This window comes from Neopelma chrysocephalum, unplaced genomic scaffold (assembly GCF_003984885.1).
Source record: "Neopelma chrysocephalum unplaced genomic scaffold, ASM398488v2 Primary Assembly neopelma1_97222, whole genome shotgun sequence".
Classification (NCBI taxonomy): Eukaryota; Metazoa; Chordata; class Aves; order Passeriformes; family Pipridae; genus Neopelma; species Neopelma chrysocephalum.
In genome coordinates this window covers 2,940,443-2,959,017 of record NW_020925863.1, presented here as the reverse complement: position 1 = coordinate 2,959,017, position 18,575 = coordinate 2,940,443, and the positions used below count along the sequence as shown (strand labels likewise).

Sequence of the window (18,575 nt, the reverse complement as noted above, 5' to 3'; positions counted from 1 at the left end):
AGAGACTCCACAATCTCTCTGGGCCAGTGCATGGTCACTGGCACAGTACGGAAATTCTTCCTCATATTCAGGTGGAACTTCCTGTGCATCAGTTTCTGTCCATTGCCTCATGTTCTAGTGGTTGGCACCCTGGAGCAGAGCCTGCCTCCATCCTCTTCACACCCCTGCTTTAGAAATTTATACGCATTAGTGAGGTCCCCTCTCAGTCGTCTCTTCTTGAGGCTGAACAGGCCCAACACCCTCAGCCCTTCCTTGTAAGGAAATACAGTGGAGCATTTTTGCATTTTTTTTTTTAAGAAAGAGTAGTCCCTATTCTGCTATCCTTACTAAGGTGAAGAAGTATTTAATTGCAAATATAGCATGTGTACAGCATGACATATATAGCATGACACTATAGACTAATGTGCCATTCAGTGAATGATATTTTCAGCTGGACAGCTCTGTCAACTACATGCAACTTAGTTGAGAGGATATATTCAAGAACTGTGTTAAAAAATACTATAAATATTATATAAGTAGTGAATTGTGCTTTGATTTTCCATCAATAATAAAATGCTGAATTAAGGGAACATGTAAGTTGCACTTGAACTGTGTAGAGCTGTTTCTCATGTTGCTCTGGGAACAAAATATTACTACAAAATAAAGCTTGTTTTACCCTTTTAGAGATCTGGGTGATATCTAAGTGATTGCTACTTTGAAAGACAAAAAAAAAGTATTTTTCTTTGCCATATCTAATCTACATGTTTATAGACAGACTTGTTCAAACTCTGCATGATGTGTCAAAACAGAAAATTCAAATGTTTCATGATTTTGGTTTTTAATATTCTTACTATCAATTTCCTCAACAGTTTGAGTCAAGTGACAAGTGACACCAAAATAATGGAATAAAAGTGTCTCTGCAACATCCAAAGAATCTTTCCCAAAATTTGACTACTTCATTTTGGAGAAATTTGAGAGAAGACGGAATCAGATTATCAGCTATCCACAACTAGCCTTGTTTAGTCCCCCAAGTACCCAGATACTCTGAGGTAATTCTTAAAAGATGGTACTTCTGGGAATGACTTTGCAATGGCCAATGACAACTCACTCCTATCACTGCAGTAGTACTCCAGGAAGTAGTACCACTTTTGAATGGACTACCAAAACAAGAGGAAACTTGCCAAAGCCACCACACGAGGTTTCCACCAGACAGCATCATGAAAGAACAGGTAATATGACTCACAAGTCAATTCTGGCAGTGACATAATTTGACAAAGAGCTTTATAACTGGAGCCAATAAAAACTTAATTACGTATACAGGCCCAACTCTAGGAATAACAGAAGTGGTACTGATGACGTGATTTAGATACCATAAAAACATAGGCAGTAAAGTAGTAGCTTTCTGGCAATCTTACCTGGGTACAGCTGCTTTGTTGGGGCACTCAGCTGTGCAGTTTTCGAAACTCTGTAAGCAACATCCGATCCTTTTGAATTCCTTCTGTTTGTGCAAAATCCCGCTGTTCTTGATATTCCTTCTGGTGAATTGTGAAATTCTAATGCTTTTAGCACATCAACGGGTTCAGCTGACAAAGGAAAAAAAAAAACCAACAAAAAGAATTACTCGTCTTGCATGTCTACAGTACACAGCCTCCAAAAAGGATATGAATTTCATTGCGAAAGCGTGTGTGTAATCCAAGCAGTAGTTGCATTCTATTTTGATTTATTGCACGTTACTCCTACACCATAATAATATTTTAACAGGATTATTCATTTTTAAATATGTAGATGTTCATCCCATCCAACATAATTTTTATTATTAGATTTTCAAACTACTTGACTACACATGGAAAATCATCATTTTGCAGACGCGGAGTCTTGGTGATTGAAACCTACAATACACACTTTTAATATGTGATTTTTAAGAAGTGGAACTGATTTTCAAAGTTAGCACAACAGTTTCAGAAACATTCAAGTGCCAGTAATCTGCTACCAGAAAATCATCTGTTGCTAACATTAAAATATAATCTGATTACATGTAACGTCTTTCTCAGACATAAAGTGATAAGGAAGCAGCTAAACTAATTTCTCATCCAGTTAGAGGAAGAAAAATGTACCTGCTCTGCCTGCAAGGACTGAATGGACTGAATCACAGTATTCCATTATTTCCAAGTTAAAATGCAAATGGATGTGGTTTGTACTTTAGAGACCAAGTACAATAAAATTCCATTTGTGCTCAGCAATTTAAAGTTGAAATCCAGAGCTGTTACTGCACTGATATTGATGCAAACTAAAGCAAACAAGAAAGCATATATATGTATACAAATACATATAGAAAGACAACAAGAAAGCCTTAAGCTACAAAAGTTCTCCGTGGTAAAAGGACAAGGTACTGGATGGACAAGCACTTCAACAGAGGCAGTGAGAGAAAACAGTTTGCAAATTACACATCTTTTCTCTTAGGAAAAATTAAGGTGCTCATTGTCATGTTCCCTACAGATCCCTTCACTAATGTATTTTTCTGAGTGAAAACAGAATTTCAATAGACTTTTTTTCTCTGATTCTGCTCTGCAGTTTTTACATTGGCAAATTCATAACCACTTTATCTGGACAGGCAAAGTTTTACACGGCTTTCAGTGTGAAAGCTGAGAAATGTGCTTGGTAAATTTGACCTTACTTCATCTTTGAACTGCACTGTGGCATTAACTATAGCTGATTTATTGTCTGTTATCATTCACTTTACATGTCAACAAAATATCAACGCCAGGCCCAAAATACCAGGGCGTGTGAATATTCAACTATTTGAACAACTATTTGCTAACAAGTGGAAGACTAAAAACACAGGCAAAGTATTATTCCTACCTCTCTGTTGAGTACTGACACAAAAAATTTAATGGATATAATGTATTTTCTATAGGTGTTCCACACAATTCTAGTTACTACCATACTGGAGGAACTCCCACTCTTTTTTCCTGGTAACTGATGCCTATTTTTGCCTTACTTATAATAATTTGAACCAGTAAAGTAACGTAGAACCAGTCACTAGAAATATTAGTAAAAATTCCAATTTGCTGTATAAGTCAACCACTGCTACATTCCTTTTTCCTTTGCTCTTTTCTATAATTTGCACCAGATTCTTCATTATTTTTTAGAATAATGGCCTTTCTTTGCCTGGCTGATTGGGAGACTATTCACCCATAAACAAGATTATTCATTACTCCCTGCTAGTTCTCCTGCTAAAAAACCTCCAGACAAGAAACAGAATAATAATAGGACAATCTTTAAACCACAAATTCCAAATAATAAGAACAAACATTCTTGCTAATAGTCCACAGCTGACTATTTATTTATTTCTGCAAACTCTGATTCATAAAACATAAAATAGCAAAAGAACTAGTCAGTGTAAAAGAATTTCTAGAAGTGTAATTTGTCATAGAAGTGACAAGTTAGATGAAATAACAATTTCTATAGAAATGACAAGTTACATGAAGTAATTAACGCAGAAAAAGGTAATTAGTCTATCTCCAAAGATAAGGTGGCTGACCTATTAAATACATACAGATCACAAGTAACAGAAACTGCTTCCCTAATTTATATCAAAGATTTCAGACAGCCACTTCAAACAGCATTTATAAAGTAAAGTGGTTTTTTAGAAGTCTTTAGATAAACTGGACAGGAACGTAAAAGATGCATGACTCCTCCTGCGTCATGCCTAGTGCTACCATATAGTGAGGTTTCTGCAGAAAACCCCTCTTTTTGCTAGTAGAAATTTTGTCTCAGGGAATTTCAAGATTTTAAAATATATTTCCTGTAACTATTGCAGCAGTTGGAACAAGCACTCAGTAGGCTTGACCATGCTGCCACTACATCAGTCTTAAATTCTTGATGAGCTCACTGTGCATGCTCAAATAATCTGCTCATTGCACCTACAGAAAGCAATAGATGCTGTTGCCACAGAGCACACATGTAGGAATACAGTCTAAAATCAACAGCTCTTGAAAAACTGCAGTGTAGGCCCTCACTGGTTAGAGGTAACCTGTTCAAGTGTAAAGGACAATGAGAAGTCCTCACACAGCCAACACTGCCTGCGTAGAAGACCAGGGAGAGAGGTAGGAAGATGACTCACAGTCAGAGAAGAGCATAGTCGGGAAGCTTTCACCTGAAACTATGGCTTCTCTCTGCCAGTTTTCATAGGTTCTGCAGTGCTCAGCATCACTGTATCCTGAGAGCTTCCATTTTTCCTGAAAACTGCCTCTTCTCTAGCATGCTGCTCCCACATGAGTTCTGGGAATGGGAAGAAATAACCAGAAAGAGCACCAGTGCTAAGGGCATACAGTTTGCCTGTTTGTGTGGTCCAGAAACTAAGATTACAGCTTGTACTTACATGGGGCAACATTAATATAACCCATATATTGACAGATCAAGGATCTCTCACAAGACCTTCCCTTGCAGTGCATAAAACAGCTTTTCTAAATGATCTACCTTCTATCTAATTTCCTTGGATGATTTTCTGAAAAAGTAAAGAAAACTGCAGATTAATGTTATATGATGTAATGCTTTTGCATCTTTCCAATTTGGTGCCAAAATTTTAGATGGCAAGGAAATAAGTATCATGCAAACAGTTCTCCAGTTCTCGGGACGCAGTTAATTCTCCTTATGAAACTTAGACATCAGCTTTGAAAACTCAACTGTTTGCCAGGCAAATTTGACAAAATACAACATCCAGATGCAGAAAATAGGTTCCTTATGCAGATGTTTCTGGCCATGCCGCACTGCTACTTGAAGGCCACCTCTTGCAGGCAAGTCAGACAAAGCCCCAAGATAACTCTGTGAAAAGAAGCTTGTGTTCATCAGGGCAAGCCTGCGGTTTTCAGCCTAAGCTCTCCTGAGTTTCAGACTGCAATCAAAATGCAAGTTTCCACTCTGCTACTTTTCCACTCATATAGAACCAACCAACTGCAGGGGATTATTCTTCTCACTAATGACTACAGTGCAAAGTTCAACAGCATATGTCCCTGATTCAAAAGAGTTCAGAGAGACATGTGCAACTTTCACTGCCACTGAAAGACTGCACAGTAGTAGGCAGAGGAGAAGTGTTTAAAAGTTATGGGATTTTTGGTATGGCAAAGGTGAATTATTCAGAAATCCCTTTCTGGAAAACAGAATTGCATGAGATGGGAACCTGAGTGTTCCAGCATCTTTCAAGATACCAAACCGTTAATCATTTAACTCCATCGTAAGTCCCTGGTTTTCAAATAAAAAGAAGATAAAGCACACGAGCAAAAATTAGCGGTGCAACATCTTAAGACCCAAAATAACTTGTAACTTGCAATATTTAAAATTGTAGAGCCAAATACTGTGGAATGACTGAAGTACATCCATTCACTCAACGAGCTTCCATATTTATAGTGGTATGGATAAGAACATTTGATTCAGAGCATTTCATATTAAATATAACTTCAAAGCCATATTTAATGTTCCTTTGCTTTCCCTTTAGCTTTCTTCTATTGTAACTAATTAGGAAACTTAGGGGAAAAAAAAGATGTTGACAGAAATATAAAATGTTCTAAGCTACTTTAAATGGTACTAAAATATGTATAAGAGCACATAAACTAAAAAGAAGAAAGAAAAAAACCCCAAACTTCTGTCAGCATCTCTCTGCTGGAAATAGAAAGAATTTAGTGGAGTTAAGTATTTGTAAACTGGATGCTAGATCACACTTTTACACTGCCGGGTCAGGAAAGATTATCACGAGTCAACAACATGACGGAAATTTCATGTGTTTTCTGTTTATTTGGAAAGGAGGAAAGTAAGTAAAAATTGACTACCAGTTTTGGTTAGCATTTTCAAGCCTAGACCTTCTCTATATACGATGATACATTTGTTCTAAAGGCTATGATAATGCATTCTATTAAATGAAATAATAAGCACATATTGTAAAAATATAATGCTATTAAAGATTGAAAAAGAACATTATTATCATGCAGTCATGGTTAGAAACATCATAGCTTTCACTGCACTCCACAATCTCTAAACTGAAACAAAATTTCTGATATTTCATTCTTATTAATACTAATACTACACATATGGATCAAATTATGATACCTTTCTATTGCATTATACCCAACAACTACTACCATTGCTCAGTGTTGTATCTTCTGGAGTTAAACAGAATCTGATGAAAACAGCAGATTCATTGCTGATATGTTATAATGTCACAAATGTAAATAACACACATTATTCAAGTTCAGAGGACTTGCTTCCTTCACTTAGATTTCCTGATATTTGAGCTGGAATCTATTACATAATATGGCTCTGCCTTTCTCTTGGTGGAAACTGTCCATGGTGGAGGTTCCCAGGTACCATAACAAGTCATGATATCAGAGAAAGGAGGAACTGAGAAACTGTAAACTGTGCAGAAACTGAAGTCCCTTGGATACACAATCTGTGCTGATGACTTATGCAATATGTAACATCAAGTCTCCTTGTCTCAAGGATGACCCCAGTTTTCAGTAAAAGTGCTTAGCAATTCCCCATCTCTCTAAAGGAATGCTTCTTGCAGATGATCCCATAACCCCAGGTAAAAGAATGTACATTACAAGACAGGGACAAGTTGCAACAAATGCAAGAAAATTTATATTCAAATGGTCATGTCGGGTTCATTACATCTGGATTTATTTAAATGTAGAGAGTAATTAAATAAACAATGTTTAATAATATCTTAGTTTATTAAATGTGTATCCTGTCTGTAACTGAGATCATGGTGAAGTTAGTACCTTAGTAAAAGGTACCTTAATAAAATTCCTTGTTTCTGCTTCAGTGGCCACCATTAAATTTCTGAATTGTGACAAAGCCCCTCTGACACTGCAAAGGTAAACTGTACAGAACCCAAAAAAGATGGATCAACAGTGCATCTAATGGCAGCAATGTAATCTTTGGAATTATACCAGCCACAGTAACTTTGGATAAAAGACTAAAATCTATACATACTATCTTTCTAGCTACAATCACATTTTAAAGTTAATTATCTTTATTTTAATGAAATTTCATTTATGAAAATGTTTTGATTTACAACACGCTTTTTTAAGAAGTTTTACTCAAATCAAGTTAGTGAGTGACATTACTGTCAATGCTAGGTATGTAAATGTTAGGTCATTAACGCATACAGAAAATAGAGCTGTATTGTTTCATGTAAGTAGAATGTTCTGTCCTGTATGACTCTAAGTAGCTAAGGTGTCTATGTCAATAAATTGACACTTAAGTATACAAAAAACTTGAGCTCCTGTTTCTTAGTATACATATCAGTTTCCACATAGTAATTTAAGTCTGCTGCAGTCACAAATAAATTGACGAATTCTGTGTCATATTCATTTCATTCATAGAAAATTACCTGAACATTCTATTACTGGAAGTTTTTTTCAGAAGAAAAACTTTACCGCCTACTTGTGCTTTTTCAGAAATTTTTTTTGACCCATCTAAGCTAGTTGGCTCCCAGACAGGTTTCTAACCTATGTAAAGCTGTACTGAGAAGCAGTTTATGTGTCAATTCCACGAGTGGCTGCAATTGCACACTGGTGTGGATCTCACTCAGTATCTCATGCCTTACTCAGATCTGAAGGGGTCAAACATTTAGAGTTATCCCATCCCACATGTATGCACTGGTCCTCAGTAGACTTGGAATACATGCAGACTGAAAATATATTACTCACTGAACTGAGAACTTTTGAATTAGTTCGATTATTCCTTAAAAGATAACCATGGAAGTCAGAATGGACTTATCTAAAGGTCACACCTTGAGTTTTCTTCTATTTAACACTGAATGTGCTGTAAGATGCTTAGAAGCTGCAGTGGGAATAGAGCACTGAACCTTTTCAGATAGGGTGTACCAAGCTTGACACCTATTCCCTTGCTATAAACTGTACAGCAAAGCATTTTTTAGCTGCAGATAAAGGTGCTGGTGCCTAAGGACCAAACAGTTCAAGAAAGACTGTTATTGAAGATAGGGGGTATACAGGAAACAATCATCTGCATTTTCAGAAGGAAGGACTTCATTGTCGGGCCTCAAAGCGGAACTCTCCAGGATTGACAGGAAAGTGACTGCAGTGGCAACTTCTGGCTACAAAATTAATTCCCATGAGAAATTGTTTAGAGGATGACTCACTTAGACTAAAATATTTTTATTTCTGTTCAAATACCTAATAAAGTTAATAAAATAAGTTGAAATCCCATTATATTTAGATTTTGGTCTGGTAGCTCCTGGGTCTTAGTCTCTTAATTTTGTGAGGGAGCTTAGGCCCAATGACCCTTCCCTGTTTAAAGGTTGTGTTCACCTACACAGTTTGCAAGATGCTACTAGATTGCATGCTGGAGGACATACTTTAAATGCAAACAATAACAAAACTCAAGGGAAAAAAAAAGAGCCACTATTCTTTACTTTACAGATATACCTTAGCAAATGGAGAGTGAAACTCAGTGTTTGCCATACTATTAATACCTCTGGTAACTTTGCCTTTCCCTTTTTTTGATATAGTAAATGGTATTTTTACAATAAACAGTATTATGTGTTTTTCCAATAAAATAAACAGGTAACTTCGAGTTATCATAATTCTTTACCAATGCCCTTTTTTAAATTGATGTGAAAGTGAAAATTTATCAGTGATGACTCCACAAAGTGCCTTTAAGAGTTACAATCAATAACTCCTAATTAGTGAGATACAACTCTGGAGTAGAAAAGAGCTTACTTTGGCCCTGTAAAAAGAATTATATGAGAAATTTAGGAAGACTAATGTCTCTAAATCACTATTATTTTACTTCATATTTTTCCATGGAAATAGGTTTCATTCTGCCAGTAATCTGTTCCAATGGAACCACTGCAAAAACTAAAACTTAAAGAGCATTGAAACATTAATCTTCAGTTCTAAATGGAGCGTTTTTTCAAAGTTTTAGTCCAGTTTTATGTCACTGTAACAGATCATTTAAAACGTACTAGCTGTTACAGCCTGGTAGGTAGGCTAAAATGTGCATATTTAGTGAGTATTAATGAAGGGACTCCTTATATTTGCAGACAAGACTTACAAAATAGGTTACCTATGGTTAGATTTCTAGGTAGATATTTAGGGACTTAAACAGGAGGTACTGGCTGCTCCACAGGTTTTTGAAACCATGCTACCCATTAGAGGCATAATAGTCTACAGTTATTTAGTTTATTTACTTTTCTTAAAATTTTGAATCTTTATAAGTGCTCATTCTAAGGACCTTCCATGTATTCTAAAGGTGGGTAAGGATAAACACTGCTATGATGAAGGTTTCTGACACTCATTAAATAGTCCAAAGCTTAATGAATATAAGAGGTCTTTACCAGCAGCGTTAGAACCTGGATTTGTCAAACTGCTAGTCTGTTGACCTGTAGGATACAAGATAATGCCCATCTATTACTAATAATCTGTGCTATTTCTAATGTGGTAAGAATATTTCTGTTTCTATTTTTACCCTTAGACATTTTACTTATTGTGGGCACTTATGACGGATATCTTTTAAAATCACAAATACACAGAATTATTATTATCTATACTTATTATTTTACTGTGTTCTTCATCTGGTAAGCATTAATACAGAAGTAAACATCCAAAAGCAAGAATTCAAAGGCATGTTATGCCCAAATGCTTCACTGAGCTTCCCAGTTCTTAGAAAGGACTCTGTTACCTTCCCACTGCAGACTCTAGTCTCTGTATCCCAAGCAACGATTCCCTGCAGTTTGGCCATAGGTCTAAGCACTAGAAAAGGATCAGACACTTCTGTCCTCAGTATTTCCTACTGGCTAGCTCTGGGCAGAGCTGCCCTTCCTCACATGGTTTTGGGCCTGGCAGTCTGAGAATCCCAACTCCACTGAGAGCCCAGACATGTAACAGAAGACTGCTCTGGGAATAAGCATCAAACGCATCGGTTCTGCAGTGTCCTTTGTGAAGGTTCCAACACTTTTCATAGATGTTGACCAAAGGACTTCACAGAGCTGGATAAAATGAACTCTCTGCTTTATGGGCTGCAGAAGTGAGTTACAGAGCATCTTCAAGGTACAAAAATGAAACCAATTGAGTTGCCTAAAGTAATTCCATAGTGCTCCTGAAAATCAAGCTGGGGTTTTTTTTAAGGAAACCGAATACAAATTTATGAGATTAACCAAATGTATGTTGCCCTTATATATATTTCTAGAGACATACTTTAAGGTTGTTTTACCTGTTAAGAATTTTCCTACATGTTAGCTTTTAGATTAATTATGTAATTGGGATCTTGACTGGTGACATTTTTAGAAGAAGGTGTTATTGCAGTACTTTCGTATTTAATGATTATGAGAACTAGAGATTATCCAGATGCAGATAGGAATGCTTTCAAGGGCCTAGGATTGACTATTTCACCAATAGAAGCTTGTGTGAAATTGTTCAGAACTGGCTACTTCCACACCAGTTATTTGGAAATTTTTCATTGACTTCTTATGCTGCCAAATGTACTGAATACATTATAGTATTTCAAAGACTATGCCTACAGTCTAGGTATATATGGGCTCCAATTTTGATACTCACCAACTATTAACTATATCTCCTTTTAATGACCATCTCTAACACTCGTAAAGTAAAAAAAACCCAACCAACCTACCAACCAAACAAAAAACCCCAAACCAACAACAAAGAAACAAACAAACAAACCCCTCCAAAAAACCACCAAAACCCTCACTCAAATTCCATACTGAAAACAGTAGAAAACTTGTCTATATTCAGCTACAGGCTCAGATCTTTAACAACTTTAGCTTGCTGGCTGACTTATTTACTGGAAATATTCAGCAAAAAATAAGAATATTTCTAGGTTTTGTTAAACTGCATAATTCTGGAGTGTAACCTAGATTTTGAGACTTTTAATCATATTTGTTTTATGTATTTTACCACAAAATGTGACTTTTTTATTACCCAAAACCTTCTTTGAGGCTAGACAGGTTGTACTTTTATCACTTGTTCAGCAACATTGACTGCAATCAAGCACTCAAGACCTGATGCTGATTCCATAAAAGGTTTCACCTGTTACCCCCAGAAGATTGGGCTAGTTCATCATCTGGTGCAGACCTGTACTGATCCATGGGTTTACAATACTTTAACATCTGTCTCCATATTTCTGTGGAGTTGTTCTTATTTAGCACCACAGCAAAATCTATCAGGACTGCAGTCCAAGTGCCTAACTATTTTGAGGTCTCTGCTAAAGATTCAAAAAGTTCTTTCTGTACAGACAGTAGACACAGTACTTTCAACTGTGAAAATCAACAAAATGTATTACATTCTTGGAGTATCCAGTTTCTATTGCCTTATCAAAAAAAAGACAGCCTAAAAATGGTCCCTGCTACAGGAAGAGACAAGGTGTTCCCTCAGCAATTAAACATGAAAGAAACTGAGCCCACTTAAACACTTTTTTATCAAGGTATTTATTCAGAAATAACCCAAATAACACTTCATAAATATCTTCTAATAAATGGGAGTTTTCAAATGTGGAACATTTGTACATTTTTCAGCTTTAAGCATAGAATACAGGTAAGGACAAGATATAGAAATGGTGCCATTTAAAATAATCCTATTTAATTTGATAGAGAAACAACTCATACAACTGAAAACTTCCACCATACTTTCACTGATGTCAAAGGTATTCTCTCTCTTATGAGAGCAAGGCAAGGAAATCAGACTCAGTTCTCTATTCTACTAATATTAGCAGGAATTCCTCTTAAGCAGACAGCAAGGTTGTAAAATTCTGAATTTATTTTTTTAATAAACTATGAATGCTTGATTACTTTGATAATTTGAGTAAGGTAAGGTACACAGCTAAGCAACAGAGTAGGTAACATTCTACAGCAATACTTTCAACACGTGACCATAATTTGACTCACAACTAAGTTAATTTGTATTACAGACAAAGCTTAGCTGCCACTGACATTATTTATAGCAGGATCAGGATCTCTGTTCTTTTAAATCATCTATTATAATACATCTTTCAGTTTGGTTTGCAGCAAACACTTCACTTCTATAATATCAGCTCTGCCAAATCCCTTCTGTCTCACACACTGTGTGCATTAACACTTTGACACACAGTGAAGTCCCAGACTTGAAATTCAAAGGTTTTACAACCCCTTATGTGTGCTAATGTGCTAAAAGGAATTTAAGTTCTGCCAGATTCTACTACTATTGCAATAACCGAGTCAACAATTAATCCTTACATTTACAGTCTGTAAACTTGGTATTTAATACCGAGTAGAACAGTTATAAGCCCTTGCAACAGGCATGTGTGTTAACCTAATTCCTTTTAAGCCACTGCTCTCTATTGTGTCCATCCAGAGGGCAAATCTTTATCACTGCATGAGACTTCACATTCTTAGAACATTAGAGATTTCTCCCAAGCTCTGCTTAATTTATTTCCCCCTATTATCAACAAATACTCAGAACAATGATAAATTAACCAATGCTAGGAGGATTTCTTCTGAAAAGAAGCAGAGTGCTCTACAGAGAAAAGAAAAGCAACTTCTTAATCTTGCTGGCAGATGGAAACCCTACTGTTCACCGCTGTACAAAACAAATCCGGGAAAGACATAATTGCTCCAGTGCGTTTTAGGTATAACTTCAGTAGTAATGTCATGGCTCCTTTAGTGTGCTGCAACCGCGTTAGTATTTTCTACTTGGAGGACATCAAGTAACTTTGGGCATGACAATTGTAAAAATGAGTATGACAGCCTCCTTCCTACATTTTACAACTGCTGCAGACACCAAATTTACAAGCAACAGGGGGGCTGGGGGTGAGTTGGTTTTGGTGTGGTTTTGTTTTTTTTTTTTTTTTTTTACTAATCAGAACAAAAGATAGCACAAGAAAATGTTTTCTATCAAAGATTTTTTTTCCTACTGTCATTCCAATTATAGGTGTCAGAGACAGAGATTATTTCAAGCCAAAACCACTGAGTATTTGTGGGTATTCTATGTGCACTTATATACAGTTACATTTGTTAAGATATACACAAAAATGAAGTTGAGAAACTTCTTTTCTGCAGAGCTAGTAGAAAGACATAATTTCCTGCAGCCTTTCTTGGATCCTTGTGGAGTCTCCTAAATTAAATGCAAAGACACACGCTCTTGAAAATTAACAACACATACCAGTCATTTTTCTGTTTGATGTCTGCTGCTGCAGTTGAAATAATTATTTTACCTTATAAACAATTAAGAAATCTAAATTATATAGCAAAACAGATGTATACACGCACGTCTCTCTCGAACTACCCTGGGAAGACTGGACCATTTCACCTGCTGATCCTTGGGACTCGGAAAAAACTTCAGCTAGGACCACTAGCTGCATCTAGTGATGTCACTCTTTGATTTATTCATTTCTGCTGACTTTGTGAATATTAATCTGACAAACCCACACAAATTAACACACAAGACAATTTCACCAAGAAATAAAGGAATAATTTAAATGTTTGTGTTCTTTTTCAACCTTCAAAGTGAACTGATCAGTTAAAATCAGAAGTGCTTTACATCACTAACAGTTCTGAGAAGAAATTTACACTTTTCTAGTTTAAAACCCCATTTTGTACAGGTTTAGATCAGCCGGATACATTCAAGAAACAGATCCATATCTTCCTTACTAAGCAATTACAGTGTAAATGACTAAGCAATTACTGATAAGCAACAGTGTTAAGTGAGCATCCACAAAGAAGACTCTCCTTTTGCCATCACTAATTGGCCCAGTTCTGCATTCCTTTCGCACCTAGAACCCCTACTACTTTTCAAGCCTGGGTGGGGGAAGCACAAGGAACCTTTGTATTGCCTAAGAGGACAGTAAGAAGTATCTATTCTATATTAGAAACAAATCTGCTTGTCACTTACACAGAAGGTCCTAAGTGTGTTTTCTATATATATCTTCATAGCCTCATTTTCAGTAAGGCTTCTTAAATCTTTTTTTCACTCAGATTAAGAGCTGGATTTCCATTTGCTTGGAAAAGCTTATAAATAATAAAAAGACTGATTTTTCATTTCTTGCCCATGAAATTTAAATCAGCATCACAATAGTGCATTGATGTCAAGCTTTTACAAAAAATTTATAGTGTTGAAGCCATGCCATTTCAACTAAATGAGTTTATTCATTCCAAACACATTACTAACAGATTTAGTATTAAAGGTGAGGAAGGGGAAAGGAAATCAAAGGATGTCTTTTAAAATACTGAATTTTGTTTGCTTTAGCCAAGTCTTAAAACAAAAATATTTTCTAAAAAGAGCTGGTTAAGAGCTGGTGGGCACTGAGCTGACCAAATATGAGTCACTGCTTTTCCCATTCAGTTTATTCTCACTTCTGTAACTTTTTCTGTCTAAAGAAGAAATAACTCAACAGCCCAAACACACCTTCACACACCATTTCTTACTTCTATGAAAGACACCTCATACTTCCCTCTTTGTGTAAGAGAGTGTGTGTGTGGGTGTGGGGAGGTGTGTGTGTTAAATAAAGAAACTTGGAAAAAGTCATGAATTTTAGGAATTTGTTCAGGTTTGTCTACATGGAATGGTTTCTGTTCTCTTAAAAAGAAGTCATTGCTATATGATTACATGATGTATTCATATAAAGTTAATTTTCTTTTCATAGAGGTAGTTTATGAGAACAAAATTGAAGAATATAGGATTTAAAAGAGTTTATAAGGGCACTTCATATTTTGCCCAGAATTCATATTTTATCCAGCATCTTCATTTAGTCATATTGTTTACCTGCTGTAGTATGCTATTTGATTTTATTCCTTGTTATTTTTCCTCTCCTATTTTCAAATATGAGTCATTATGTCCTATGTTATCTTTTAACTACTTTAAATAAGATTAGAATGCATAAAAGATGATTCAGAAATACCTCCCTTGTACTCTGTTAGAGAAATTAGGTCAAATTCTACTCCCTCTGCAGTCAATGGAAAAACTCGTACTGACTTCAATAACAGATCAAGCCCTAAACACACAGCTCCCTGTAGTTTCTAAGCAAATAGCATACTGTATTTCAGAAAAGTTCAAGAACCAAGTTCTTTTCAGAATGCTTCTACAAACACAAGAAGCCTGTAGTTTTAAGTTTCTGAAATGTCCCTGATGCAGAAGACTAGAAGAAAAGATTTTCAAGTTTTTAATAAAGTTACCAAAACCAAATTAGTCTGCCTAATGTTGCTGAATATAGTTCATTAGGTACCACATAATTTCTGTTGAGTTTTGCTGGGCTGTTGGGATTTAGGTTTTCTTTTAACTTGTCATTTGCATCCAACCCACTATGTAAACATAATCTACATAAATCCTACCTAATTTAGTCAGTTCTGCTCTGAAAAGTGGCAGAAGAAATCGATCGTGCCTTTGAGGACAGTGTCACTTCTTGAAGAAATTTAGTTCAGACTTAGAAACGAGTAGCTGAATCCTTGAAGCTCTGCGAGGTTAATTCACTCTTGGTGTAATTCCACCGAGTCCGTGGAATTGCAGCAGGAATGAAATCTGACCCCTTGCAGTCCCTGTCAGAAGCGGGGCCAGCAGGGGGCAGGAGCCCTGATTGATCTGACGCCGTCAAGGTTGTGCCCAGGTATAAAGGCTTGAATGGAAACTGGTCACCTTTCCCTGCTCCCTCTAGGACGCCTGTTGATTCGGAAAGTGGGAATTCAGATCGAGAAGTACCTCGTTAAAATAATAAATCTGTAAAAAATAAACCTTTCATTTCGGAGAGTTAAGCCCCACAGTAAAATAAAAACCTCCATCCCAGTCAGAGTGGCCCCCAGATGCGCCTGCGGGCCCCGGTGGGAGGGAGGGATGGAGGAAGGGAGGAAGAAGCAGCGTTTTCACCCTCGGGAGGAGAGGAACGCTCTCCCGCCACCAGAGACTACACACTGCAGCTCCGCGAACGTGCGAGCACAGCTCTGAAAGCCCAGATGGGCCGGGGGCCTGGGGCTGAGCCGTGCCGGGGAGCGGTGCGGAGGGGAGAAGTGCGGGGGACGCGAGGAGTGGTGCGGGGGAGGGGGCGGCGATTCCTTTCTGCTGAGGCTGCTGCGCTGCTGCCTGGCTCTTGTTCCCACTACAAGTCCCCTGCGGGCCGCACCCTGCCCACCAGGTCCACGGACACCTAAGGGACCACTCAATAGCCCAGGGAGGCTGCAAAGTGGGGAGGAGGCTGGGCACGGCGCGCCGGCGCTGACACCGCCCGTGGGGAGCCCAGCGACCGTCAGGCTGAGCCCACCGAGCTGCCCCGGGCATCTCCACCTGCGGGGCGCCGCTCCCCCAGGAGCTGCCCTCCGCATCGGCTGGCAAAGGGCCCCTTCAAATATATTGCCTCCCACCCTTGCGTCCTGGAAAACTTTTTGCCCACTGAAACCCGTTCCAAAAGGAAAAATAACAGAGCGGAGAATGGAGAAAGTCAGAGCAGAGAGCCTCCACCCCACCCCCCAACTTTCCCTTTCCTCGCCCCTCCGAGGAGAAGGCAGACACTTGTCGTTCCATTTCAGTCACAACTTGGTGAACTTGAGCAGTTCAACAACACTGAAAATCGGACGCACATTCCACAAAACAGAGTCCTGTGCTGGAAAAGGATAAGCCACTCTGTTCAACAACTATTTCTTTCATCTTCCCGCCCCGCCAGTGTGCATCCCCTTTACCTCATTAAAACCACATCCAAAGTTTAAGGCTGAGGCTGAACGGGAGCCATCCCGCCGCGGCACCTGGGAGGGACGCACCCCGCCCGCGCCGCCGGGGGCTCCCAGCGGGTCCCCGCGCCGGCCCCAAGCGCCTTCGTGCGCTCTCGCCTCCCCAGCACCGGGAGCCGCTCTGACAGGTTTCCTTTCAAACCGTGCCCTGGGTCCTCTCCCCGAGGAGGAGAGAGAGGCGACTGGACTCCCCGGCTCCCCTTTGCTTTCTTACCTCCTCTGACCTCTGCAGTCCGGAGAAGGATAGCGAAGGTGATGAACACGGTTACAGCCGAGTCCCAGGGCCACCTTCTCGTTTTCCACCTTGTGGACCATCTCTGCATCTCCATGCTGGGCACCCTCAAGTGTGAATTAAACACGGGCGCCTTCAGTTTATACCAGCTCCGTCCTTTCCACTATATTCCCAGAGATGATTTCTCCTATAGAGCCATGCGTGATAAACCGAGAGGGGTTTTCTCTGTCTCGCCCCTCTCACGCTCTGCTCGGCCTCGCACAGGCCCCTCCGACCCGTCCTCCCCGGCGCCCTGCCTTCAGACTGAGGGGAGCTGAGGGGCTTTAATCAAAATGCAAAGAGCGCCGCATCCCCCTAAAGGCTTCATCCCGTCAGAGGGCTGGGCGAGCGGCTCCCAGGGCCACCCCTGGAGCCCGACTGACACGCCAGCCGCCGGGCGGAGGCCAATCGCGGGGCTCCCCCGGCCGCCCACAGCACCGCCCTCCGCCTCGGCGGCGGCACACCGGCCGCTCCGCGGGCACCGCCGGCCCCCGCGGCGGCGGAGAGTGGCCCTGCCGGAGGCGCTCGGGGAGCGGGGCAGGCGGGGCGGGAGCGATCCGGGGGGCCACCGGGGTGTCCCGTCCCTGGGGCACCGCCGCCCCGCCACCCCCCGCCGCCCGCCCCCCGCCCCGGCACGGCGCGGGCCCCCTGGCCCCGGGCATGCGCAGAGGCGGCCGCGGCGCCCCGCGGAGCGAGGGCGGGGGGCGCGGAGCGGGGACGGGAGGGGGAGAGGGAGGGATGGGCCGGGGGCGACACTGGGGGGGGGCGCGGGAAGCAGGGGGAGGGGGAAACCGGCTGGGAGGGAGCGAGGCAGGGCAAGTTTGAGGGGAGGAATGTGCGTGAGAGGAGCCGGGGCGCTGAGGTGAAGTCTCTGCCGGGTGGCCCTTCGGGGTCCCCGAAACTGCCCGCTGGCGTTGGTGCGGCGGCAGGTCCGGCCCCGGCGGCCCGTTCCCCCTCACACCCCTCTGAGGCGCAACTTGTTCTCACACACCCTTGAGGGACCTCCGGGAGCTTCGCTCTAAGGCCGTTGTAAGAAAGAAGGGAGCGGGATGGTGAAGGAAAAGCCCGCCACTAAACAGTGGCTCCCTGCCTCACCACATCCTGCAGCCCGGGGAGCCAGGTGTCACGGCTCCTCCCCGTGAAACCTCCCGTTCGCGCTCCTGTCCTGCCCCACCTGTGCAGCAATCGGTTACGGGGACCGGCCCGTAGGTAGGTGGTATGTCCAGTCAAGATCCTCCGTTGGGATCAGATTCTGCTCTGGCTCCTCTGACAAATGAGAGAAAACCATGGTCACATTTTAGTAGAAATGTATATAGATTTTTTTAAAATTTGCCTTCACTGAGATCTTTAATGCCTTTCAGCAATTAATAAGCCTATGGCTTATCAAAATACATGTTCTCTTATATGTCAAATAATACAAATGTATTGTCCTTTCCTACAACAGCTTATGTTTTGCTGTGCTGTATTAATATAAGTAGTTCTTTCTGTCCTTGGTTTTCTGAAACAGTGGGTATAATTATCATTAGATTTGCAACTGAGGGGACTGAGGTCCATCACACAGTTACATCTGAGCTCCCTTAAGTGCTGTGCATTGGGTGCCATTCAGTG

The 18,575-nt window shown here is 40.2% G+C and overlaps 1 protein-coding gene across 5 annotated transcripts in view; it reads right to left on the bottom strand.

Moving 5' to 3' along the window:
• COL11A1 (collagen type XI alpha 1 chain) overlaps nucleotides 1-17,354 on the bottom strand; it is a 134,961-nt gene extending 117,607 nt beyond the window's left edge. For 2 of the 5 annotated variants that reach the window (XR_003532310.1, XM_027671821.1), the window contains exons 1-2: nucleotides 16,911-17,354; nucleotides 1,395-1,562 (exon numbers count right to left, since the gene is read on the bottom strand). Coding sequence is in view for 4 of the 5 variants with exons in the window: in XM_027671821.1 (XP_027527622.1) it covers nucleotides 1,395-1,562; nucleotides 16,911-17,025 (283 nt within the window). In the remaining variant the exon portion in view is untranslated. Of the gene's footprint in view, nucleotides 1-1,394; nucleotides 1,563-4,102; nucleotides 4,156-16,910 lie in introns of those variants that run through there. The other 3 variants (XM_027671820.1, XM_027671823.1, XM_027671822.1) reach the window with 2 other exon arrangements.
• Nucleotides 17,355-18,575: the final 1,221 nt, after the last annotated feature.